Source organism: Primulina tabacum, chromosome 17, assembly GCF_025594145.1.
Source record: "Primulina tabacum isolate GXHZ01 chromosome 17, ASM2559414v2, whole genome shotgun sequence".
NCBI classification, from domain to species: domain Eukaryota; kingdom Viridiplantae; phylum Streptophyta; class Magnoliopsida; order Lamiales; family Gesneriaceae; genus Primulina; species Primulina tabacum.
The window spans coordinates 23,898,604-23,926,452 of NC_134566.1; the positions used below are offsets into that span (position 1 = coordinate 23,898,604).

The window sequence follows — 27,849 nt, forward strand, 5'->3', positions numbered from 1 at the left end:
GTTATGGCAATCAGAACCTTTGTTAGTTTGATGGAAGATTCATCAGCAGTTCTTGTTTCTAATTCAAATTCATATACTTTGAGTTCTGCAAACAAATCATGGTGTTCAAGTTTGTTAAGGTCATTTGATTCTCATGTAGCCATTGTTTCGTATCTCATTCTCTAGGGAGTGCCCTCATGATTTTCAATGCTATTTCTCTATTTTCATATTCATTCCCAAGAGCAACCATTTCAATAATAATACTGCACACTCTTTCATCGAAGTCCGACATGGATTCTCTATCTTTCATCTTGATAATATCAAATTTTTGAATTGCCACATACAATTAATTTTCTTTTTTTGATAATTTCTCTCACATAATTGTATTAGTTTATCCCAGATATCTTTGGCAATGAGATATATTATGATATTGATAAAGAAGGCCGACTTCAAGAAAAGAAGAAGAAGTCCAAGGATGACGACAGAAGGTCGTCAGAAAGAAAGGAAATCAAAAGATGATTGTTCCTGAAGACAGCAAAGTTAAGTGGCCTGACTCTGAGACTGACTCATCCGAGTCAAACTGATCCACTAGTTAAAGTGATAAAGATGTGGTACAATGTCTCATGGAAAAATAATTTCAGCGCACATAACACTTATAAAAGGACGGAAACCTTAAGAAATCTGGTAGCACAATAAAACAAAAGACACACATGAAAAGTTTTAGTGAATAGGAGAGCTTGAGGGCTGAATCAAGGAACGTGACGAAAATCGAAGACGAAGACTGTATCATCCGGAGACGGAGTTGCGTATTTGGATTCGAGTGTTCCTTTCTTTTCCATTCACTGTAACTTAATTATTTAGCAATGATCAAACACGTGAATTATTTTTTTCATTTTTCTGTCATGAACTAACTTATTTAATCTAGAGAAAGACATAGCTTGGTCGAATATATATATATGAATGGTTGATTTATATATGCGAATTTATTCTTGGTTTAATTATATTTTTCAGATTTTATTGCTTTCATTACTTGATCAATAATTGGACTAACACATTTATATGAGATCTACACTCGGGAGAGGGGATTCGAATAGGACTATAAGAAAATATATTGATGGTGTTTGTAGAGTTCTGAAGGCCAATAATTCCATCGAACCCAATAAAAAAATTATTGTGCTATTGAAATTATTTACTGTTTGATTTTTAATATTGATATTGAAATCGATGTTAGATAATTAATTCCTACGTTTCACTTGGGAAAAGGAGTAGGGATATTTGAGAATTCCTTAGTAAACAAGTTGAATTTATAAATATAAATATCAATGATAATTAAATATAGTGAAGAAAAAGTGAAATTGTACCTCTAGATTTATGTTCTCATTGATTTTAAAACGTTTGTGTGCTTGAATTAGTTTCTATTATAATTAATCACAAAAACTAACATTAATTTTCTAAACAAAGTATGATTATTCGAATTATATTAATTAATATATTATTATATTACACTTTCTGTGAGAACGATATCTGTACTTAACCGAGTACTAAACTTGACACTGTGTACTTGCGGTTAACAAGATAATGCAACAAGAAGTTCAAAGCTCTTACTGTACCAAACATTTTTTGTCTCAGACCTAAAGGTCAAGCACTGCATATCCCTTCTATTGGGATGATAGTCATCAAGAAGGAAAGCAAAGTAACTGAACCCAAGCCAAAGAGGAAATTGATTCTACAATCCAGTGACTCTGAGGTACCAACTCTTTCTCTTTTTTCCAAAAAAAGGCCAGTACAACCAGACCAATGTCTACATCAATCAAGGAAGTACCTATATTTCGAGTACAAGAGACCGAGGATACTGATCAGCCAGTCAAAAAACTAAAACTGATAGCGGTGGCAGCTTCACCCAGAAAAATCAGTATGCCAAAGGCTCTCCGTCCTCCAAGACCAACACCAACAAAAGGAGTAATCGTTTGAGATTTCATTTAATCCACCAGGTCAGGACTGGTCTCTACCTTCTATACAGCCACGGAGAAAGGAAAAACTAAGGTATCTAAAGTTCATGTCTCGGAAAAATATCAGCTGTCTAGACTCAAATAGACCTATTGATGGATGAAGTGAATGAATTCACTGAAGAAAAGATCAAATTTTTTTATGAATGAGTGGAATTCAGGACATTTATCATTGCATCAAAATTGAAAAAAAAAAAAATGTGCTGGAGAGGTATATAGCCTTAGAAAAAGCTGTTCTACAACAAGTCAAGACTGTGGCTGTAACGTCCCGAAAATTTGAAGGTCTACGTGAACCACGTGCATGCAAGTTATTAAATTTCTTTGGTATTTTATTAAATTGTTTTAAAGCATTAAATGCATGTTTATTTCATTAATTTGTGTTTAATTATTTTTATGAATTTTATGAATAGTTATTGCATGATAGAGATTTATTTCATGAAATTTTAAAAGTTAATGCATTAGGGTTTCTAGATGCATTTCGCACTCGATTGAGGAACAGAGACCGGGGAATTATCAAGAAAATTATTTTTATTACATGATTAGTTTTATTAATTAATATAAGATCTTTTAAAGTTTTTTTTTCAAGAAATGGGCTTTATTGGGTATTTTTACCCGCATGATTTTATTTTTATCCGGTAGCAAATTTTATCGAATCAGGGGACTTTTTGAGGGTTCGACTAATATTTTCAAAAACTTTCCAACACGAAATATTTTTCGGGAATGTGTTTGGATTTGATGGTCCTACTTTTAAGCTTATTGGGCTTAAAACTCTTTTTTAAACTTTTAATTGACAATTAAGGCCCATTAGCTTAATCTTAATCTATATAATACTACCTAAACACTCCACTAAACCTATTCTACCCTTTCATCAGCCGACACCTCCCCTCCCCTCTCCATTCTCTCAGTTTTTCCAGCAGAAACTCAAGCAAAGTTCGGCCACTTCATTTTCTTGCAAATGAACTTTTCCGGCGCTTCCCCGTTGCTCATTTCTTCGACGTTCTTGCGTAGAAATCATCAAGGCACGCTTGTATTTTCGTTTGCTCATCACTCACTCCATTAATATGCTGAAAATCGTGTATTTGTTTAGAAATTTATTGATCTACATGGTGTTTACGTTTTTGAGCAAAGTTTGATGTGAATCTTGATTTCTTGTGCATGAAACTCACGCTTTTCTTGTTTAGTGCAAAGGGCTGCCATGTTCTGCTGATAAGGGTCATTGTGAAGAGGTTTATTGCTGTCATGGGTTAAGGGAAATAGTGCTGGAGTCGAAGGTTGCGTGAGTTGTGGGAATATCCGATCGAGTTTGTGTCATTTTGGTCGTTGCGGCTTGATCGAGGTGGTAGGGAGAGTTCCGGCTGTAGAAGAGCCTAACCAAACCACGGTGCAGCCCTTGAGGGGGTTGAGGCATGATCAAGAAGGGATCAACAGCAGCTGGTCGTGTCCTAGGGGTGGTCTAAGCATTGGCGTCGAGTGAGGGCTAGTGGCCGAGGGGTGCTTCCTTGTGTGTCTTGGAGTGTGCGAGGGTTAAGGGCTTGCATGTGGCTGTAGGTTCATTTCAAGTGAGTCCAGTAGGGTCCTAGGTAGGCCTAGGCGAGGTCGAATCATGGCTGGTCCTCGATGGTTTGGTCTAGGAAGGTTAGAACGTGAATTCGGTGCACTCGGGTTACGGTTGGCAACTTGCTGGATTTTTCCAGCAGCCGTTTAGGGATCTGTTCGAAAGTTTTAAGGTCTAATTTTGATGGTTTTAGGGCCTTTTAGATGTTTATAAGGTGTGGTAAAAAGTTGGGAAAAACTTAGTTAAGTTTCGAGTCGATTCGGGTTAAAACCGGGACCCCGGTACAAGTTTTAAAACGAATCGGTTAGGTTGTAAAATGGACTCAATTTTACGTCTAGGAATGCTTATAAATATGTTTTGGGAAATTTTAAGGAGTTTGATAAGCTTCGGGTCAATTTTAGAGGTCCATGGGTGAAACGATAATTTTTGTGTTTCTAGGGGCAAAATGGTCATTTTGCACTCAGGGTGAGATTTTGGTTATGGTAGCGCCCTGAGCACAAATTTATGGTATTTTAAATGTTTATGCATCATTTTCATGATTTTTACGTAATTACTATAAATACGTTGCATGCTAGGTTTAAAGGAAAAAAATTATGTATATGCATGCTTTTATTTAAGGGATGAAAATGATGACACGTTTTTGAAGGAAGTGATTTAGTTGTGACTAACAACGATGACATGATGACATGTAAGGTCGGGACTCAGTGGGCGAGTAATGCTGTCGCTGATGATCATCGCCGCCAGGTATCATGGTTACACGTAGATGGATCCATCGACTGACATGATGATACGAAAGTCACAACTAATGAACGAAATTCAAATTAAGAAAATTAACACGTATATGTTGTTATGATGAGATGTGCTACGATTCTTATCATGCTTGACATGTTTTACGCTATGCATACGCCTTTTCATGATCATGAAAATGTATACGTATATGATGACAGGAGATGACATGCTTTGACACGACATGATTTTACACGACACGTTTATATTATGCTTTTAAGTTCATGAAAGATATGTTGAGTATGATATTTTTCACTGCTGTGTGCCATGTATATGTACTTGTTATTCCGGATACAGATGTGTTGAATCTTTAGACTCACTAGGCGTGTGTGATGCAGGTGAGCTTGATGCTGAGGAGACTGGAGGTGCTGAACTCTGAGTAGGCAGACCTGGTGCGGTGACACGACCTGAGGACCACACGATTTTCCGCATATTGATTTATGATCTTTTGAGAGGAGTTAAACATTTTTATATACATTGAGGATATTACGATTTTTTACTCGTTTACGTTTACGTTTACGTTTGATCTTGGATGATGATGGTTATTTTAAACGGCACCATTTTTATTGCCAAATAAATACAATTATTTCAAATGTTATTTTGTAAATGCGAGCCTGTAACAAAAAATATTTCTGCACTTTTAAAACGATAGACGTTACAGTGGCCATAAAAGAAGCTCTTCAACGACGAGATTATCTCCTGGATCTTCTAAAGATTCAAAAGCTGACTACAGTTTGTGCCGAACAAAAATCCAAATATGATTCTTCTTGTCCAACCGTGATATAGCTGTGATAAATCAATTAGAATGGACCTGATCTCCTTGCAGATGAAAGTCAAATTCTAGGAGAATGATCACAAATTGTTTGAGCTAATGGATGCCAATAAGCATAAAATGGGTGGATCTTCGGTTCAGTTTATATATGAGAAGTTGACTGATACTGATTCCAAATAATCCAAACTGCCCACCCAGTCAGATCCTATCACCTCTCCACCGCTGAGGAAGATCACTCTAGCCAACATTGAGGAAATTGTGTATCCATTTCACAAAAACAACAAGATGATGAAGATGAAGTTTTTTTGAGCGAACTACTTCTTACACCTCATTTGACCTAGAAAATTGATGTAGTGATTTCTAAGGTAGAAGTCATTATATCTGAGGACATGCTTATAATTGAATATTGTGAAGCTGCTTTTGTTTGAGGAATTTTACATGAATTAGTTGAGATAACAATGACTGAACAAGATAATCCAGAACCTGAAGAACAAATTAGTTAGACTGAATAGGAATATGTTGAATCAAGAATCTTAATGATTGAACAAGCAAGGCCTTTTAGCAGTCATGCTCTTGGACTAACAGTTACTACATCCAAAGAACTAAAAAGAATAGATTCATTGAAACGTCCACTACTCGTTTTTCTTTAAAATATATTAAATTTTTTCTCTTTAATTCTATCCATTCGACCGAATCCGTACTTATATATAAACATATTTAAAAATACTTCTGCACCATTTAAAATAAATCCACCAACTATTATTTAAAAATCCAAAAGAAATAAATTCAAAGCATCAAAATCGTAAATCGTCAACCAACCGAACTTTAACCATTTCAAAACTAATTTAACTCTAACATCCCCTCAAAAACCTAACAAATCATCATAAATCATAAAATCTTAAAAGTACGTAAATCATTAGCATAAGTCATAAACGTAAATCATAAACTTAATTTATTTTATCTGCGGAAAACTAGCGACGGTCCTCCATTAACATCAATCTCATGCTCACCTGCATCGATCACACCTAGTGAGTCTATTGACTCAGCAAACCTTAACCATGATAACAAGTAATACATATACATCCATATGCAACAAAAAATATTTTTACTTAAAATAGCTTTTCATGAACATGCATAAATTTAAACATTTTTCTTTCATCATATACATTCTAATTTTCATCATATACATATATGTTTTCTTTTTATTGAGTTCGGATCGTTAATTGTGACTTTAGTTTCAGCTGAAGGTCGATGAATTCATTTACGTATAACCACAGTACTGGGTGACGGAGGCATCAAGGACACTCTCACCCATCAACTAAGCCTTAGCATTACATATCATCATATCATGTCGATGGAAATATGGTCGTCGGGCTCCCTTTGGGGCTTTATCCCGTAAACAGGCTCCATCTGGGGTCTTTTCCCTCACGATATCTCCAATCATATCATCGTATTAATCACAATTACTTCAACTCCTCCAACGTCTCATATTTTCATCACTTATAAAAATTCATGCATATATATATAAATCATTTTTCTTTTAAACCAAGCATGCAACACGTCTTTTAGCGTTAACATTTCATCATAAAATTCCATAAAAATTTAACATAAATATTTTAACACATTTTACACCATTCAGGGTACTGTAGGACGTCTAAAAATTTTTGGTATAAAATGACCGTTTTACCCATATAAGCATAATTTTCGTATTTATCCTTAGACCTCGAAACGACGTCCCAAATCGTCCCAAACTTCTCCTAATACCTTAAAACAGTCCCATAAATATTTCTTAGGCTTAAAATTTAGCTTTTTGATAGGTTTCTCGATTCATTTTTAAACTTATACGTACATCCCGATTTTGACTCGTATAGACTAGAAAATTAACCAAGTTTTACCAAACTTGAACCAAAGCTTCCTAACACATAACTAAACCATATTGAACCCAATTCAAGCCCACTAAGCCCCTTGAACACGCCCCTACCAGGTACTGAATTTTTGCACAATGAATCCTAGTCCTAGTTGGATTCTAACTCCTATTACCTAAGCTCCAGCCCTTAACCAACAAGATCAGTCGCTCACCAGTCATCCTAGGACCTAGACTGAGCCCTCCACACACTACAGGACCAGACCTAGCGAGCCATGCACAAGGATGTGCATGGTTCGATCCTCCCACACTCGCGCATGGCTAGAATGGGCCCTAGTCGTGCGCCCACCCCTTCGCAGCCTATCAGACCATGTTTGGACCGTCTTGACTCCTGGCTTAGACCCTCAAAATCCCAGCCCTTGCCCGGATAGTCCCCCTTCGCGGCCCCTCCTTTGTTTTCTTAAGGATCGCACGCCCTAGCCCCAAAACAGCGTGCAGCCTGCGTGCACTCTTCCCAGCATTTTCATGACCACTCTAGGACCCTCGTACCATCCCCTTATGTCTCTTGGACGTGACCCTAATAGCTTCCTAATAGCAGCAAGCCGCGATGCTCTCCTAGGAAGGAAGGGCGAAACCCTAGGACTCTAGGATTCCCAATCACGTTCAGCATGTTTCTCGAAAATCGAATACCATTTAAAAATACGACTCAGCGTATAAAATCACTTCAAAACACCTCATTTTTGAAAAATTCCATTTAAAATACACCACACGTTGAACCATTAAAAATAATCATTCAATAAAATATTTTCCCTCGTATGGTCTCCGGTCTCTGTTCCTCGATAACGTCTCGAATAACCTTAAAAACAAGTTTTATGTCTTCTAGTAGTAAATCATATTTTAAACATGTAAAAAAGCCTACCATATTTAATAAATACAATTAAAATAAATAAATTAAAATACATAAAAAAAATTGATAACTTGTATGCATGTGGTTCACGTTGAACTTCAAATTTTCGGGACGTTACAGTCATCATCCCCTGATTTGGACTTAACTGATGAAACAACTATGGATCGGATCAGCTCAAGTCTCACTGCCATCTTTTTTTCTATAAAATTTCTAATAAGAAACAATCTGAATACCGAGGAAGCTTTAGAATCTCATAAATATAAAATGCTCAATGAAGTGCTAGTTCTATTCAGGGGTGATTGACATATTTAATCGACTAGAGCATATCAAAAAGCCCAAGCAGCCACTGATACTCATCTTGGTAGTCAAATCCAAGCCAAAATAAGTTTCAAACTTACACCAAGATAGAGGAAGTTCAAGCAAAATTTAATGTTAATATTGACGACATCAGTTCTCAATTAACCTATATTCTTGCCTACCTATAGTAACTATTTGATATTGATAAAAAGGGGGAAGTGAAGAAGTCAACTAGTTCCAGTCAACCTAAGGGGGAAGAGAAGAAGTCGTCTAGTTCCAATCAGCCTATTTACTGATGCACAGAAAAAACCTATTGATAAACACTCTGGTCAGTTAAAAAGATGATACATGAAGAACGGTGCCTATTCAGTCAATTAGATAGTTCAGTTGTATATACTGTTTGAGAAAAAAATTCAGTTATTGGCAGAATTTTCTAAAACACTAAAAAGGAGAAATTGTTGGAATATTTTAAGTTTTGGTGATTGAATAAGGTTTCTGATCCAAAAGATAATTACATAACCTTACCGAACCAATTCAAGGAGGAAAACTGAAATAAGAAGCCTAATTGATTACAAAGCCAGACTGATAAAGCACAAGAAAGATATTGTCGATTCTAAGCCAACTAATGAAGCTCAACTGACAGTCTATCTAGTTGATCAGTTAGACCAAATCCATATATTTCTTGAGCAATCAGTATGATCAGTGATTAAGGATTATAGCCCATCTGAAATATCGGATAAAGTTTTCCGTACTAGCAGTCACTAAACTTTAAACAAAATGTCAGGTTTCGACGCACTAACAGAACATGTCAGAAAGGACGATGAGATGACAAAAAAGACATCTGCATTTGGAAACAAATATATTTTGAAAAGAATACCGTTGCAGATTAAAATTATAAATAGATCAGTTGAACAAGCTCTAAGTTAGTTACACCATCTATCTTTGGATTGTAAAAGCAAACTGATCTTATTTGTAAATTTGTGCTTAGAATTTCTTTTTGAAATATGTGTAATTGAGAGTAAGTCTTATTGCTCAAAGTATTTAGATTGAAGTTTTAATAAGAGTTTCAATTAGGCAATGTTAAGTCCTACTGAAGTGAGTGATCACAATGCTTATAATTACCAAAGTCTTTTAGTGCAAATCTTCTGTGAGGAAGAATGATTAACGTAGGAGGTTTTGAAATATGCTTCTTAGGAGACTTGAACACATGAACTCAGTCTGATACTAACTGTTAGGATCAAACTCTTACCTCTAAGCTAAAAACTATAGTTGTTATCCAAGATGCAATTTTATTTCTTTATAATTGTGGTATCGGAAAATGCACCTACTCGAGTGCTAATGGGTCGAATTGTTAGGCCCATGAATTGAGAGAGATGTATGTTTATCTGCTGGTTCTTTATCTTATATATTAGACATCAGTTTTACTATTTTCTTACCGTCATCCATGTCCCTAACATAAACAATATTGTATGTTAAGATCTAGTTTCAGTGTTTTATGACCCACTTGTCAACCAAATCAAGCGGCGCAACGTTAGCAGCTTGACGTACGAGAACTTCTCAAGAGGTCACTCATCCTAATACTATTTTCATTCATATACGCTTAACCCAACAAAAACAAAACTCCAAGTTTCAACAAAATAAAATAAAATATTTTTCTTAGTACTCTAAACCCCTTGTACGATTCTCTTGTTAAATTTGATTTTGAATAATTTCTCTTCTTTAGCAATTGTTTCTAAATTAAAGCTTAATTTTAAAATAGGGTTAAATAGATCAATTGTTGTATAAGAACTTGTACGGTTTTAGATCTAAAAAATAATATTAAAATAATATGAAACATTCTCCGACAGAACGAACATTTATTATTTTAATATTAATATTTAATACTCAATATGAAGTTCTCCAAAGTTCATTTTCTAAGGATTTTATAACATCTTTCAAACTGTCATGTAAAGCCAACACTTGTATATGATTTATAATATCAAACTAACATTCGAAACCTCATCAATATTTTTTTTTGGAGAAATTTCCAAAACTGATCCGAATGGCCACAAAAAAAAAAAAATTTTAACACACAATAACAAAATATACAAAAACTCGCATGAGATCATTTCACATGTCAATTTTATGATACCGTCACACGAAACTTAATCAACAAAATAATTGTTAAAAATTGAAATGAAATCTATTTTTTTTTTGTGTTCAAAAAATGTTTCAATTCATTGTGGTAGTTGATAATTGTGAAACTATTTTTTCAACCACATATAATAATATTTATATGTGTAAATTATAAATTGTAATTATTAATAATAACAGCAACAATAAATAAAATCAAGAAAATAAAGAAAAATTTGTTTGGTACCTTAAATTTGAAAACGAAAATGGGAGAGAGGCAATGGCAACCACCCACAATGTTTGCCTTTGAAAGCGTCCATTAACGTCAACTCCCCAACAAATAAAGAAACAGAGAAAAAAGCTTTTTGCTGTTCTCTCTTCTTCTTGGCCTTGGATTTTCTCGCTCCTCCTTTCTGCCTGCCTAGATTCTCTCTCCCATTATTTGGTGCCCATGATTTCGGCTTTCATTTAATCTGTACCGTTACTTTGAACAATTAGCTCTTTTCCCACATTGGGTATCGTCTTTTTTTTTTAATCCGAAAAGATAAAAAATTTGAAGAATTGGTCAATTGGGCTTGTGGGAATTGGTGGAGGTGTGCTAGATGTGGAGTTTCTTTGGATGAGGATGAATCAAGTGTGTTATGATTCGAAGTCTTTGGGTTTCAGTGGTTTCTTGTATGTGTTTCTTTTGCTCTGAGAGTTTTCCTTATTTTTCTCCAATATTTTCGGGGTTTAGGTTTGGGGTTTGAGATTTGGTGTTGGGATGGATTGGTAGTACGAGCGGCCAGTGAAGAGTTTCATTACTGTCGTATTTTTAGGATGGATGGTCCCCTCCATAGCCATTCAGTTGGGTAGTTTGGATTGTGGGACCGCAAACTTTGAATTTTGATTCACCGATTTTCTCTGGATCCAGTTATAGCTTCGTGAGTGCGATTCATTGGGCTGGGGAAGGAAAAGGACTTTTTTGAGTAAAAAATGTCGCATGAGAAAGTTAGGCGACCGCCTGCCTTTCAGGCAATTAAATCTTTGCCTGGAGATTTTAGGTACGTCGATCCTCCGGGAAGTGACAAGATGATGGTACCTGGTATTGCATCGAAGAATGTTGAGCTGTCGATTGACAGTAAGCAGGGCCATGGTAATGGCAGTGGTGATGTCCGTTCGGATGACGATGAATCACCCTATGGTAGCTTGGATGTGTCAACAAAAGATGGCTCTTCGTTGGGTGGTAATTTTGAGGCTTCAAATACGCCTATCAGATCACCCAAACAGTTGTATGTCCAGTCTAGGTGGAATGACACCACCCCATATGCATCGAAGAAGGTATACACTGGAGTTTTCTCAGAATTGAAATGCACTTCTTGCGCTGCTGGAGCTGCATATTATTTTTTGTTTCTACGTTTTTTTAAAGCATTGATGCCTTTGCCTGTCAAGCTTTTTTGGCTGATGGTGGCAGCAAGGAGATGATATAATCGGAACTGATGAATCCCTATTTATATGACTAGTCGTCGGGGTTGAATCATGAAATAGGAAATTAGACAAAATTTAGGAAGAACGTCATGTTGTAATGGAGTTGAGTCAAAGCTTCGTCTTTGAGCATTCTTTCGAGTTCCTTGGAGCCAATGAATTGTTTTGGAGGGTGGTCTCAGACTCTTAGACATGCTTTGTTTGTGGAGAATACATAAGTTTTAATAATGAAAAGTATAAATGAAATTTCTAGGTTAAGGACCTGGAATTTTTGCATCTTTGGCTGTGGAAAAACAAAAAACCAGTCCGCTTAGTTTTGGACTTAGGATAATCTCTTACTGACATGATTGGATCATTTAATTCTTTTTTCCATCTGTAATTATCAGACATATTGGCTCAATGAAATACTTTTGAGAGGTAGAAATCATTTTTCTCCACCAAGAAGTATCCGATAATAAGAATTACTATTGTGAACTTTTTTTTGTATGGTAGTCACCTTATATGTACTCTCACACAGCTCGATTGGCGCTGTCTCTTAATATGTCATACTTTGTATGTCCAACTGTATGCTCTCTGCTTATATATCTTCTGTTGACATGCTTGGCAAATTTTGTTCATTTATGGCACCATCCAGCATCATTTGGTGCATATACCATTTTCTTCGAGAAATTATCTTTTGATGTAAAGTTTTCGCTTCTGATTGATGAATCAGAGCTGGAACTTATGAATCTGTATTAGTCGACTCACTCCCTTCATGCTAGCAATTCAGGGTACGATGTCGATATAAGTAAAACTTTGGTTTATGGAAAATTGCACCAGCATTACATTTTGTGTGACTTATAAAGATATCTATTATGTTAGAAATTAGAATCATAGACAAGTAGACATTATTTAGATTGCTGATGGCTTAATGTGCAGGGTCTTTGCATCACAAAAGTAACTCTGTATCAAAGTGTTTCAATACAGGATTTATGTGTGCATGAAAATATCTTTTATGAGATTATTTCTATTTATTTGCGTGGGGTGCTAACGACGTATTCGAAGTAAATTTTCAACAACAAAACAATGATAAATCCAACATAGAACCTAGATTATAGACCAAAGCATTCTCCCATGAACTGCAATTGTGCTTTATATTGAGATGATAGAAAATTCTTTCCAAAACGTTTGAATGATGAAACTCAAGAACTTTTAATTAGATTTTAGTGGTAGAGAGAGAAGACAAGGGAGAAACCAAAAACATTTAGTCGGCTGTAGATCTGCATAGTAGATTTTTGCACCCTGTAGATAAAAAAGGTTGTTCCAACTTGAGATCCTCGATGAATGCTGTAATGTCTGAGACTGCTACCATGTGTATGAGTTCTTGTCAATTGATTTATGAAGGACTTGTTGGGATAAATTTCTCTATCGTGTTTTAGTTTGAAGTAAACTTGGGAAGTCCTCTTTGATGATAAACCTAGTTATCATTGATCTTATAACCAAGTTATTTAAGTTTGTATATTCAGAAGCTTCGGTTGTGGTTTCAACTTCCTGATGGTAGTTGGGAGCTGGGGACAATTATTCAGAACTCTGGAAGTGAGTCGTTAATATCATTGCCTCAGGGAAAAGTGAGCGCAACTTATTATATTTGGATTAAGTTTATATCAGTTAAATTTATCCATCTTTAATTTAACTAGTATTCCTATGTAGGTGTTGAAAGTAAATTCAGAAAATTTGGTACCAGCAAATCCAGATATACTTGATGGTGTAGATGATCTGATGCAGCTAAGTTATTTAAATGAACCATCGGTATTGTACAATCTGGAATATAGATATAACCGGGACATGATTTATGTAAGTGTACACATTCATGTTTAAAATTTATCTTAAATTTCCCATTTTACTTATTGCCAGATATTTTGTTTATCTCTTTTCATATCAGACCAAAGCTGGTCCAGTTCTTGTTGCTATTAATCCCTTTAAGAAAGTATCATTGTATGGAAACAATGACATTGATGCATATAAGAACAAATCTTTGGAGAGCCCGCATGTGTATGCCATTACTGATACCGCTATGCGGGAAATGATCCGAGGTAATTCTTGTTGTGTGAACTATTATATTACTCTAAATAGCAACTAAAGGTCGGCTGGCAATTTTTTAGCTGAGCAAATTGTTTTTTTCTCCTGCAGATGAAGTTAATCAATCTATCATTATAAGGTCAGTTAATCATTAATTGTTTTTCCTGTTTGCCATCTCTACCTTTTTGATTTGCTGAATAAGTTTTTTGTTGTTGTACCATGAGTTTGTAATACTTAAATCCCCGAACTTGGATCATAAGACAGCTACTTACCGTATTAGACATTTTAAGTACTTCGGGTGATCCAAATTTTCATTTTTTTTGTTTTTTTTTTATGAAAAACTTCGTAGCTGGGAGGACTCACGGTGGTTTATGCCTAACTCATGCCGATCTTTAGATTTTATATAACTGTTTTAAAATGTTGTTAAAAATAATTTTGGGAACGGTATGTGATAACTAGATAGAAAAGGAGCCCGAAATCACATATAGAAAAGGAATCCGACATTATGAAATTAGATACAAAAAGTATTAGCAAGGTTTGAGATGCTTGATCATGGCAGCAGCCATGACTTCATGTACATAGCTAGCATGCATCTCCTTTGGTCATACTTGAGTATCACATTGTAGGACCAGAACGACTACATTATACTTACAAAATGTTTTCATTTGAGTTTGACCTTTTGATCTTGGCTAAATGTGACAACATTTACAGAATGTTTGGAATGAAGAAAAAAAGGGGATTTGGATTTGGAAATACCATTTTCAGTGTTTGGGATGATGAGATTTCAAAACGGGACTGAAATTTGATGGGATTTGATGGTATTTGGTTTAAGTAAATGAAATCTTTACAAAATTGAAGAGATTTAATGGGATTTGAGGCATGGAATAAATAAAAATTATTTTAATATTATTTTTTTATATTTACCTCATAAATTTTATATCCATTTTTCAAACTTATAAAATATGATATTCCTGAAATCATGTACATTAAATTCACACTTTTTATTATTATTATTAATTTATTTATAATTCATATAAAATATTTTTATACTTAAAATTTCTATAAGTTATAAAAAACCTTATTTTAATTAAAATTTTAATTTAGTTTTGGTCAAAACCTCATGGTGAACTTTATTTTTTTAATTCTTAAAAATTATATAATAACAATATGGTTTTTTTCTTGTTATTCTAAAAAAATAATTTTTACTTCTATATCATGACAAACAATATATGGATATTTACATAATATTGTTAATAAGCAAGATATTTTAAAAAATAAGTATATACAATTTTATTAATGTCAAAGGATATTATTTTAACTCTGAAATCCAATTCTTAAATCACTTTTTCTGTTTTCTGCCATACACCAAAATGGAATTCTGTGGATTAAAATCCCAAATCCAATTCAAATCCAAAATCCAAATCCAAATCCAAATTCCATTTTTTTGTTCATCCTAACGTACTGTTAAAAACATGCACATGATTCACACCTTTGAATTAACTTGGCCTACTAGACCAAGGTAATGTTGATTTCAACTGAAGAAATGCTAGGTCCTGAAAATGCGCCATCTGTTTCTGTTTTAACTTGGTTGTTTTGTATGAAATTATTTTTGACAAACTGCAGATTCAGTGTCAGGTTTATGCTTCCAGAACCAAAACAATCCTTTTTAATTTCTTGTTTTGGAATTTTTTGTTGTCTGATTGGCTAATGCTTAGAACTTAGTAGCGGCGATCACTACTATGGAAATTTTGAGCTATTGCTTTTACTTTATAGTTTTCAGGATGCAATGCAACATCCTCCTGTAAAATAGGCATTATCTCTTGTGGGTTCATGGTTGTTCTTTTCGATGGTCCTTGTTGAGCATCTATGCAATTCATTGTCTTAGGTGATGCATAAGCCAGATTTTCTGTGAATTGGCCGCCATTGTATTTTAATAAAATATCTTGATACAACTCCTCTCCTTGATGCATTCATCAAGTAATAAGAGACTGTTGTTATCTACCAAACCTTAACACTTCACTTATGCTAACACATCTTTAAGTAGCTATCTAACCGAGGTTGCTTAATTTAGAATAAAAAATTCTAATTCGAGCAATTCGTGGCCTGAATCTTGCAATGCATGGTTCTCAGCATAAATAGCCATTTGCTGGATATACTTTACCTTTTTCTTTTCAATTCTTCTCACCCAAGTCAAATTTTAATTATTTTCATTATGATTCTGTGACTTCTTTGCTTGCATTTGTTATTCTGTTTGAACGGGTGTAGTTATCTTGGCTATTCTATGATTCTAAAGGTTAATCTTTCCTTTTGGGATTTAATTTCTGCTCAACTAATAAATTTATTATTTTGATCCACACGATAATGTGTGATTCTGGTAATCTCTATTTATCCAGCGGTGAAAGCGGAGCTGGGAAAACTGAGACTGCAAAGATAGCAATGCAGTATTTGGCTACTCTGGGAGGTGGTAGTGGTATTGAGTATGAGATACTGAAGACTAATCCAATTTTGGAGGCCTTCGGTAATGCCAAAACGTTGAGAAATGACAATTCAAGTCGATTTGTGAGTTGCTTGAGTTACATCCTTTTATCTTCGTAGTTGAGAAGCATGTAAATCTTTATCCTCATAGTTCACATACATGAAACCTCTGCATTCATTTTGTGGAAGTGACTTCTTAAGTTTTTCTGGTTGTAAACTTGAGTAACTAGTCTTTCCCGTCTGCAGGGAAAACTGATTGAAATTCACTTTAGTGAAACTGGAAAGATATCGGGTGCCAGGATTCAAACTTGTATGATCATGTTCAGCACAAGAATCCAAATTACTGTGTACCCTTGTGCCATTACAAATACTGACCTAATTCATTTTATTTTTGTTTCATGGTCTGATGCATTTGTTGTTCCCCATAGTTTTACTCGAGAAGGTAATTTTTCCAATATCCTAGAGGTTTGATTTAAGTAATTGAATTTTTGATACAAAAGACTCAGGCTGGCTGTTTTAATGTCCAGTCCAGAGTTGTTCAATGTTCAGAAGGAGAAAGGTCATATCACATTTTTTATCAGCTTTGTGCTGGTGCTTCACATATCCTGAGAGGTATAGCATTATTTTCAGTTCATGTGATTTTTTTAATAACGATTAACAGTACTGCAAACTAAGTATTATGAACGAATGGAGTAAGGTTACTTTGATTTGATGTCCTGAATTCTATATGGGGTCAGGCTGGTTGCGCTTTCACGATTGCCAGATTAGATTTTGATTCATTGTCTGGAACTCTTTCACATTTCACACCTCTTGAAATTATCCATTGAGATTTCCTTTGTTTTAATGTCTTGTCATGCAGAAAAATTAAAATTGAAGAATGCATACGAGTTCAGGTATTTGAGGCAAAGCGGTTGTTTTACAATTCCTGGCATCGATGATACAGAACAGTTTCAAGTTGTAATGGTACCTATCGTTATGGACTAAATCTAGTCTTTCTCAAGCTGTTACCTTTCCATATCCTCATATCTTACAGTAGGAAACTTATTAATAAATAATATTCCTCGCCCAGGATGCTTTGGATATTGTTCATGTTAAAAAAGAAGACCAAGATAGTGTATTTGCCATGCTATCTGCAGTTCTATGGCTGGGGGAAGTCTCCTTCACAGACATCGATAGCGATCACCATGTTGAACCAGTTGTGGATGAAGGTGATAAATTTTCGGAATTCACTTTTGAAATGATACTGCTTGAATGCATGGTAAAGTAAATCAAGTTTCATGTGCTTAGTTTGCCAAAACCAATCCTACGTCGTTTTGAGAAAAGAGAGTTACGATTTCAGACTTGTAAATTTCACATTTGAATGAGGTGCGTCTTACTGTAATACCGTAATGATCATGGTGGAATTTCTGTAATCCTCAAGAGTACTGCCGTGGCCCGTATCTAAATTCCCAGTTGTGGGACATTTGCATTTCTAGTATCTCTGATGATTGTACACATGAACTAGGCGGGATCATCTATTACTTTCTCTAAATTCCCAGTTGTGTTAAATTTGTGATCATCTATTACTTTCTTCTTGAATAATTGATTTCTTGATTGAATTGATTCTGTTTCCCTGGAATGTTTGTTTGGTTGTTCTTCATCAAAATCTGTTGAGATGTTCTATGAACAGACTTGTCGTTTCATTGTCTTAAGTTTTATTTTTTCATCTGTGTATCAGTTTTATTAAGAATATGTGATACAAAAGACTGTTTCATAACTCAAGTGAGCTGCATGGATTTTCTCCATGCTGTTTGTGCAACCCTCAGGTCTAATAAATGTTGCAACATTGACTAAATGTGATCTTGAGGAGCTAAAGCTAGCATTGTCAACTCGAAAAATGAGAGTTGGAAACGATACAATTGTTCAAAAACTTACCCTCGCTCAGGTTTGTTACATAAGCGCACCAAGGGCATTGAGGATTTGTTATGCATGCACTTACTTTCTGCTATGTTGTTAATTGAATCTTTCAGGCAATTGATACAAGAGATGCACTGGCTAAATCAATCTATGCTTGTTTGTTTGACTGGCTGGTCGAACAAATCAATAAATCCCTATTGGTAGGTAAAAGACGCACAGGAAGGTCCATCAGTATTCTGGATATTTATGGTTTTGAATCATTTGAGGTGTGTGCCTTTCCTGGTACTTAATTTACTTTTCATGTTATTTGTCTTTTTCTTTTATGACTGTATTTACTATTTTTTCCTTTAGAGGAATAGCTTTGAGCAGTTCTGCATTAATTATGCCAATGAAAGGTTACAACAACACTTCAACCGCCACCTGTTCAAATTGGAGCAAGAGGTAAATAATTTTTTTCTTTGAATGTCTTTCCCGGTGCTTGTAAATTATATATTCATTTGTCAGGTTTAATGCTTGTTTTAAGCTGAGAACTATTGCTTATTTATAGTGGCGCCGCGCCCCCCATTCATGTCAATCTTCTCTTTTTAATGATATAAGCAGGTTATTTTTATTTGTAAAAGATAGTGATGGTTCCTCTATTTTAAGTGAATCATTTGCTAAAAATATCAATCCCTGAACTAAGTAAATATGATTACTATCTTAATACATGAGGAAAAAGAAGTTTGAACTAATATTTGTTTCACGTGTTGACAAATTTATTGAAACCTGTTTATGCACATGCTTGGAAAAATGGATCAGTGAAGTATGAGTTGGTACAAGGTCGTTTCGATGTCAGTCACAGCCTCGCAAGATGTGCATATTCCTGTCTAATATAGTAATATCCCTTCAAAATGTGTCAATCTCGCTTATGTGAACAGTTAGCAATATATTTTTTTTATATACGCTATACTCAATCACTAGAATTTGGTTAAAAACCCTTTCCTTCCCCAGATTATCCAAACCACCTTGGCGTTTGTTTCAGCGAGTGTTGCATGACTAATTTTATTGTTTGCAGTTAGAATGGTAGGGAATTTACTACCCTCTTTGCGAGATTAGGTTAAACAATGCGAGCCTACTCCTTGCAACTCTAGCATGAGACATCGCTTAGCTTTTCTCTTGCTCCAATGTCCTCAATCAGAAGCAATCTTTACAAATCCCCCACCAGTGACATAATCATGTCATTTTAAGGGTCTTGGAAGATGTGACTTTTATAATATAATTTAGATAGTTGAATTATTAACTTGAAAATGTACTATTGAATCATATATATATATATAAAATCATCACGCAGTAAATCAACAAAGCCCAAAGTGATGTCTCTTTCTCCTTCAAGTTTATCTACTACTGTACGAAAGTGAATGTGATCTCCATTTTTCTATGGGTCTTGGAGGGTCTATTATCAAGAGAACTGGTTGTTTTAACACATGTTATTAATTGACACTTTCTTAATATTTTATTAACACTCTAATTCAAGCCTGCTTGCTAATGGAAGCAGAATCGCACTTAAAGAATCTGAACCACCATTCCAGCAAAAACCTATCTTGTTTCTTCTTTCTTAGTTTAAGGAGGCAGCCACTTAGTCTAGATGGTTTTCATGTTAATTACTAATTTCTATGAGATCATCAATATATTTTAATCATCAAAGCAATGGAGGCAATAAAAACAATATGATAGATATCATGATTTAATTATTGTTTTTCAAGACATTTGAAAACCTTACTTGCACTACTTTCAAAGGTCCAGAAATCTTTATCTACCAGAGTAGTCTTTATTCATCTATGATTGACTTTTTGTCGAATTTTGACTTTTCAAATAAAAGATCTCCCAAATTAGGTTGAGTAACAATTCCGTAGTGTAGCTAATCTCATAGTGCTGGTGTGTGTTTAAGAATGAAAATGTAAAATATTGCAAAATGCTAGTGTAAAATGATTACTATGAGATTGGCCAGGGATCTGGAAGGCAGTCCCATGTGATTGAATTAGGTTAATCATATTATTAGAGCCAGTTTGCAAACGAAGAATTATTATTTTGTGTCACTTGATTTATTGGGCATTTTGCTTCAATTAATCAATTTATTGAAAGTAGGGCTATTTTGGTTGCTTTCTCACATAAAGATACAAATTAAAGTGGTTTCATGGATTAGAAAGTTTCCTTATGAGGTTAAGCCCAATTCTTTTCATGTTTGAAGATGGCCAATATAAGTTCAATTATTCCTGATAAAAAAGATGGCCATGGAGTTTAGTCCCATGTATACACTAGGGTTACTATGTTTTAATAACTGTAATCATTAACTTGTGAATGAATTATATGAAACATCAATTAGATGGTGCTTTTTTTTTAAAAAAAAAATTTGTTTCACAGATGGAATCACGTCAACAGTACATTAATAATGGTACTATTCTTGTCAATTTTTTCTGAATATTTAGGATAGAAGATGATCTCAATTTTTATTAAATTATTTTTATACTCAAGCTTTCTTGGACCAAGTTATAATATAGCTAGAGGAAAAATTTTAGTCCGCGAAGCAAATTCCAGGGAAATGGATGAAATTGAACGGTTATCATTTTTTCAATATTTTAAAATCTAAAAATTCTTCTCCAGGAATACATTCAAGACGGCATTGACTGGGAGAAAGTTGATTTTGAAGACAATCAAGATTGTCTTAATCTTTTTGAGAAGGTATGAAAGCCGACTTTCCAAAATTTTAGACAACTTGTATTTTTTATGCTTGCTATATAAACTGCTTAATGTTTTATCTTTAAATCTCTTTTTCATAACCTTACTGAGGATAATTGTAATGTGCAAGAGGATTCTATTTTACATTCATTGTACATGGAAGTGTGGTGAATGTTGAAGGCATGTCCACATGTTCGTTGTTAAATAACTTAAAAATTGGATAGGGGCATATAATGTGCTACCACTCAGAATCTCCATTTGGACAAAAATTATGGTATGTCCCCTAATTCTAATATTTCATTAAATACATGGTATGTGCAAGATCGTTTTGTCAATGAGACAATGTAGCTCCATATAACTGTTCTTTAGGAATAGAAACCAATCAATAGAACGCAGTGAAATAATGGTAATCCTGGGACAACAAAACATTTGTTGTTAAATAAGGAAAAGATGTGCTGGGGCCATCATAGGTGCTACCCCGCAGAATCTCCATTTGGACAAATATTATAGTGTCTCCCCCAATTTTAATATTAATACATGCCATTCACAAGGTCTTGAGTGATCATTCATATTTTTAAATTCTGTAATGTAAGTTGCGGTGGAAAATAAACTGAATGCAGTTGACTTGGATATTTATGTTTCTTTTATTTTTCTTTCTCATGGACCTATTACCTATTGTTTTGTGCAGAAACCTTTAGGGTTGCAATCGTTGCTAGATGAGGAATCAACCTTTCCAAATGGTACAGATTTGACCTTTGCCAATAAGCTCAAGCAGCATCTGAATTCTAACCCTTGTTTTAGAGGAGAAAGAGGCAAAGCATTTACTGTATGTCATTATGCAGGGGAGGTATTCACTTTTATAACTAATAAAATCTTTACAGATAAATAAATGCTGTTTCATTGCCACCCCCTTTCCCCTTATTAATTCACTCACACAGAAAGGTAAAAGAAATAAGTACAGAATGAAACTCCAGTGGCTATCTTTGCAAATCTTAGTTGCTGGGGCCAGGCCGGTTCTGATATTTAATTTTTTTGCTATACTTTGACTGCATAAACGGTGACATTGTGTCTATTGGGCTATATTTTTATTTCTGTTTGTATGTACTACAAACAAGTACTAAAATGTTTTAACCGACCATAAAAAAAATTTCTGTAAGCTTTACGCTTAATTTTCTCTGGATCTGTGAGAATTTGCTGTCTTCTTTGCTCATCTCAGGTTACTTATGATACAACTGGGTTCCTCGAGAAGAATCGAGATTTACTTCATTTGGATTCCATCCAACTTTTGTCTTCTTGCGCGTGCCACCTTCCTCAGGCTTTTGCATCCAGTATGCTTGCTCAATCTGAGAAGCCTGTTGTTGGTGCATTACATAAATCTGGTGGAGCAGATTCACAAAAACTAAGTGTGATGACGAAGTTCAAGGTAACAATGATGTCTCCTCCTTAAAGGATTATGGAGATTAAATTTATGTGCATGTCTGGTGATCATGTTGATTGGGGGTTGGAATGAGCTAAATTGCAAATTAGAGATGCTACTGCTCCATTCAAACAGATTAAACAGTTTTTTGTGGCCATTGGTTGGTGCCTATTGTATTTCATGGAGTATTTATTTCTCGTTTTAAAGTGCTGTCAAAATTATGACATCATCAGATAGTATGGAGTGACTGATTCAGGAAGTTAACAAAAAGTAGCAATGATATTATCATCATTTTGAAGTAGAAGTCTAATTAAAGCGTGGCATGTTTTCAGGTCATGAACCTTCCTTTTTTTTGTATATGCGATGGCGAGAATATATGAAATACCTTTACGTTGTGTCCTAGATCTATACAGGGTTTTATTGATCAAAACTTGTTGTCTTACCCACATTATGGATAACAACATGACGTAGCTGTTGGTAAGGACCATATTCTAGTTTAATAGCATCACAATGGTCTAACTAGAACTTACAAGTGCGATAGGTTCCCGGATTTGATACTGCCAAGGATGATCCTCGTGGGGGCATGATCATCATACATGTTTGGCTACGTATGTTAAGTTTGCATGTTGAGCTTGAAATGTGATTGAGCAAGGATCAATGTTGAAAATTGTCAAAACCTGGTATCAATTTGCTCTTTTGTTTGATTACATTAGAAGTTGCTTGCCCTTTGTATTTTAGTAAATGTGCACTTGGCACCTATCCTTTTTTTTTTGGGAGTGTGGGAGGACGGGGTTGGATGATAGATTACACCTGAGCCTTGAACAATTTATAAATTGCAAAGAGTAAAATAGAATCTGGAATTGAAATTATATTGATTGAAGTAACTCAGAAACTAAGTATATTGATTGAAGTAACTCAGAAACTAAGTAAAAAGAATCCAGAGTATCCTTGTACAAAATACTCTCCACTCCCTAGCTAAGCTAATAACAAAGCATGAACAAAACAGAATGAATGTTCTGTCTCTCCTTTTTCGCTCTTTTCTACTCCCCTCTCCCAACGTGTAGTTCTTATTTTTTCGTAGAGTATACATATTGGATCTTGGGACCCTGTTTATTCAGGTCCATATTGGCTCTACCCGTATCATTGGATGGTAAAGACAGGTTTATGAATAACAGTTATGCTTGAGGCAATGTTAATAATACTATTATTGTTTTTTTGATGGTGGTGATAGTGGTGTTTTCTTTCTATCGTCAGGGACAATTGTTCCAATTAATGCAACGCCTTGAGAGCACTACTCCTCATTTCATACGTTGTATAAAGCCCAACAACTTTCAATCTCCTGGTACTTACAATCAGGGTTTGGTCCTACAACAGCTTCGTTGTTGTGGAGTCCTAGAGGTGGTAAGAATATCAAGATCTGGTTTTCCTACTAGAATGACGCATCAAAAGTTTGCCAGAAGGTAAAGAAAATGAAATTAGCATCATTACTTATTTGACTTCACACATTCTTTTCTCTATACCATTTATATTCTCGCTTTCCACCTTTCTCAGGTATGGTTTTCTTCTATTAGACCATGTTGCATCACAAGATCCACTTAGCGTTTCTGTAGCAATTCTTCAGCAGTTTAATATTTTACCTGAGATGTATCAAGTTGGCTATACAAAGTTATTTTTCCGGACCGGTCAGGTGAGAACCTCACTCCATTTATCTATTTATCCTTTGCTCTTGAATGACTTGCTGTTTGTTTGACGAAACAATATTAGAATGTTCTGTTAATTAATGTGGAAATAAATAGGCCCGGCCAGTTTCCTGTGTGTATGCTTGTATGTGATTTTCCTCACTAGAGTGCTGGCTTAATTATTTTAACCCAAAATTTGAAATTCATAGTTGGCAACGTAGAAAGATACTATTGGTCAAGAAATCAACACTTTATGCCAGAAGATTGTGCGCATGGACCTTTTAATTATTTGTCATACCACCAAGTTATGGCCACCAAACTTATAGGTCCTAGTTGCATTCGTGCATTTCTCTCTTGTGCCAAACAAAGGTTTCAAGAAATGTTGAGAAATACTCTGCTTAAAAAGGATAAAAATTGTTGTCTGGTGATTAACCCCGATAGTTTCTTCAGAAGCTGTGAGCACCGAGCAATCTTGCGGTCATTATTGCTCTAAAATCGGAAATTACTGTAGTTAAATGAAAATCATCCCTAGCAATGTGGACCAGGTGACACTTTATCTTTGAGCGTTTGGCTGGGTTTTTTTTTTGTCTCCATCTTCAGGTGGGAGATTGTTAGGTATTTAATCTTCACCTCTCCCACATTGCGAAGAGGGGATGCCACTTGACCACGAGGTCATCGGCAGTGCTTGGTTGGGCTTTTGAGTGAAGCTTTCTCTTCTCAGGCCAACACATGTTTCACAGTAGTTTTAAGAATTCTGTTAGTTTATTTATTTATTTTTTTAAATTTTCAATCAGCATATTATTTCATGTTTATAATTAATAAATCAAAATAAAATCAGAACTAATCTTACTTGTAGTAGTCTGGTAATCTTTTTTGGAACAGTTTATCAAAGATTATCCATTTATCTTGTAACACTAGAATAACACATTCAGACAAGATCAGGGAAATACTGAATCCAAATAGTTTGTTTAGGATACTTGCACCATCTCATCATTGTCCTCTATGAACATTATTTTGCCACATAATATGAGCCGTTTCAGATTGGGGTACTTGAGGATACAAGAAATCACACTCTCCATGGTATCTTGCGTGTTCAAAGCTGTTTTAGAGGTCATCAAGCTCGTTGTCATTTAAAGGAGCTTAAGAGAGGGATTGCCTCACTTCAGTCGTGTATGTCTATATGGAGAAGCTGATTATCATATTATTTACCATTTAATATCTCTATGAACCATGAACCCTTTCGATGCAGTTGTTCGTGGTGAAAAATCTAGAAAAAATTTTGGAGTCTTATTAAACAGACATAGAGCTGCTATATCTATCCAAAAGAGAATAAGAGCAAGGAGTTACAGTAAGAGGTTCAACATTTTGAAGGAGGCGTCCATTTCAATACAATCAGGTAACCATAATCTGTATTTACTTGGTGACAGATGACTTCACTACCCACCCCACTAAAATTAGTGCCATGTTGCATATTTTGGAATCTGAATATCTAGAAACTGCCAGTTAGTCTGTGGGCTGTTATATTTTTTGCTCAAATTTTAGTTCAATTGGACAAGCTTTCTCCACTATTTCACATGCTGATGGAAAGTCTTCGACATTACGTTTGAAGGCAACATGACTGAATTTTTAAAGATAATGCTCCCTTTCTTGTTGAAATCCTAGACACTAGCAGGACACATCCTGATCCTCATGATTCATTGCTCTAAGAGGCGAGGATTGTACTGATACATTTTTTTTTCTCCCCTCAATCTTTCTTTCAAGTAATTCGTGGCTGGCTGGTCAGAAGATGCTCAGGAGATATAGGATTGCTGCAGTTTGGAGGAAGAAAGGTACTCTCGACTCTGTTTTGGTTTTCCCAATGAAATACCTTACAGTGGTCCCATATGTTTTGTTGGCAGCAACGGAATCACTGGTGATTCAGTTTCTTTCCTGTTATTTATTTATTTGAAGGAAAATGGGATCCTTAAAAATACACACACACACAACATTGCAAGTACTGAAAATTTCAAGATCCATTCCAAAACAGTTAAAATTTTTGACTTCGGCCAGTGTTTGTTCCACTGTAAATGTAATAAAGTCCAATCACTTTTTGATTTTGGCCCAAAGAATACCCACTATAATCACGAGGGTGGAGACTTTACCTCAAATGCAATAGTTTCATAACCATTTTTTCTGAACGTATCATAAATCTAAGCCGTTAACTTCCAACTGTATCATTCAATTCCCTCGCTAGAGTTTGTATAATTTATATGCACCATTTACATGTTTGGATAATGATTGAACTCATATCTTTAATAGTCCAGAATTTTCTTCAAATATGGAGTCTGATATGTTTGTCATGATGCCTCTTCGCGGTTGTTGCTATTTGAATTCTACAGTGAGATCAGAAATGTAAAGAATATTTTTGGATAGAAGATATGTTATTGAACACATGATGATTAAGATTGTTCTTGACCAAATGGGGAAATGTGTTATTTCACATCTATTCATGCCCTCGTATTTTACTCCTTTTTATGTGTTACGAATTTTGGAGTTCTTTTTCTTCACATTATTATGTTGCAAATCAGGATAATGATCCCGAAGTGGTGCTGGTGAAGTCATCTTTCCTCGCTGAAATGCAGCGTCGTGTTCTTAGGGCTGAAGCTTCTCTTAGAGTTAAAGAAGAGGAGAATGATATCCTTCACCAAAGGCTTCAACAATACGAGAATAGATGGTCTGAATATGAGCTAAAAATGAGGTCCATGGAAGAAGTGTGGCAGAAACAGATGAGATCACTGCAGTCTAGCCTTTCAATTGCAAAGAAGAGCCTGGCTTTTGATGATTCCCGCAGAAGCTCGGATGCATCAGTGAATGGAAACGATGACAGAGAATCTAGCTGCGAGAGTGGTAGCAACTTTAGGAGTCATGATATCAATGGCACAAGATCATCAGGTGCTGGATTAAGTGTTATCAATCGACTTGCTGAGGAGTTTGAGAAGAGGAGTCACGTGTTTGGAGATGATTCCAAGTTCTTGGTGGAAGTAAGATCAGGGCAGGTCGAGGCGAGTTTGGATCCAGATCGCGAGCTCCGAAGATTAAAACAGATGTTCGAAGCTTGGAAGAAAGATTATGGAGCCAGACTGAGGGAAACGAAGGTGGTTCTCCACAAGCTCGGGAATGAGGAAGGGTCATCCGGCGAAAAGGCGAAGAAGAAATGGTGGGGGCGGAGGAACAGCACAAGGCTAATTTGAGTTGCATTGCGTTATTATTCTTCTATGCTATATACTGTATTTTAGATTTAAGCTGACGGCATCTGATGGAATATCATGCATAGCTGATCATATTTATTCCACTCTTGTGGGAAGACCCGTGGACTGGTCTTTTTTGGCCCTTTATTGATTGGTTGAGAAATGGTATTGTAAACCTTTCTCTGAGAAGGCCAGCAATGGGCAACTCATTTAATTATTAGATAGAATTCTCTCCTACAAAGTACAATTTATGGTATGTTAGCACCTATTAAACTGATGTAAAACGATTAATAAAAATGAAAATTTTCGTGTAACTAAATCGAGTAATAATAGAAATAAGACTATCAGTTTGTCTGAATCTTATGATCCTCTCAGCCACTTTCTTCATGGCGCTGTTTGTCCTTCATGCACGCACCTATTCTCCATGAGAACTTATTAGTTATTAATAATCAAAGAAAAAGGGGAAGCGAAGGCGCAAGAAAAAGAGTGATGTTTTATGGGTCTCGTATTTCACTGCAGTTGCGAGATCACCATTCTCTTTTTTTCTTTAAATGAAATTGTTTCCATTAAATAAGGTAAAAATAGAGTACATGTACAAGTGCATTGGGTATTCCCAGATAAGTCCAACATCAAATCTAAA

The 27,849-nt window shown here is 35.2% G+C and overlaps 1 protein-coding gene across 3 annotated transcripts; it reads left to right on the top strand.

The window, feature by feature from the left end:
* The first annotated feature begins 10,530 nt into the window (after positions 1-10,530).
* Positions 10,531-27,528, top strand: LOC142530802 (myosin-1-like). Of its 3 annotated transcripts, none has more exons than XM_075636642.1 (23): positions 10,531-11,598; positions 13,248-13,349; positions 13,432-13,575; positions 13,664-13,814; positions 13,912-13,939; positions 16,194-16,359; positions 16,522-16,585; positions 16,704-16,717; positions 16,803-16,887; positions 17,135-17,238; positions 17,345-17,483; positions 18,081-18,199; positions 18,285-18,437; positions 18,523-18,612; positions 20,812-20,889; positions 21,575-21,733; positions 22,103-22,309; positions 23,558-23,763; positions 23,855-23,990; positions 25,038-25,152; positions 25,232-25,378; positions 25,744-25,811; positions 26,550-27,528. In XM_075636642.1, the coding sequence occupies exons 1-23, from the start codon at positions 11,254-11,256 to the stop codon at positions 27,210-27,212; spliced, it is 3,483 nt and encodes a 1,160-aa protein (XP_075492757.1). In that variant the 5' UTR covers positions 10,531-11,253; the 3' UTR covers positions 27,213-27,528. The 3 variants fall into 3 exon arrangements, with proteins under 3 accessions (XP_075492757.1, XP_075492755.1, XP_075492758.1); XM_075636640.1 differs by having other exon boundaries at positions 10,532-11,598; positions 25,023-25,152; XM_075636643.1 differs by having other exon boundaries at positions 11,539-11,598; positions 13,248-13,317; positions 25,023-25,152.
* Positions 27,529-27,849: the final 321 nt, after the last annotated feature.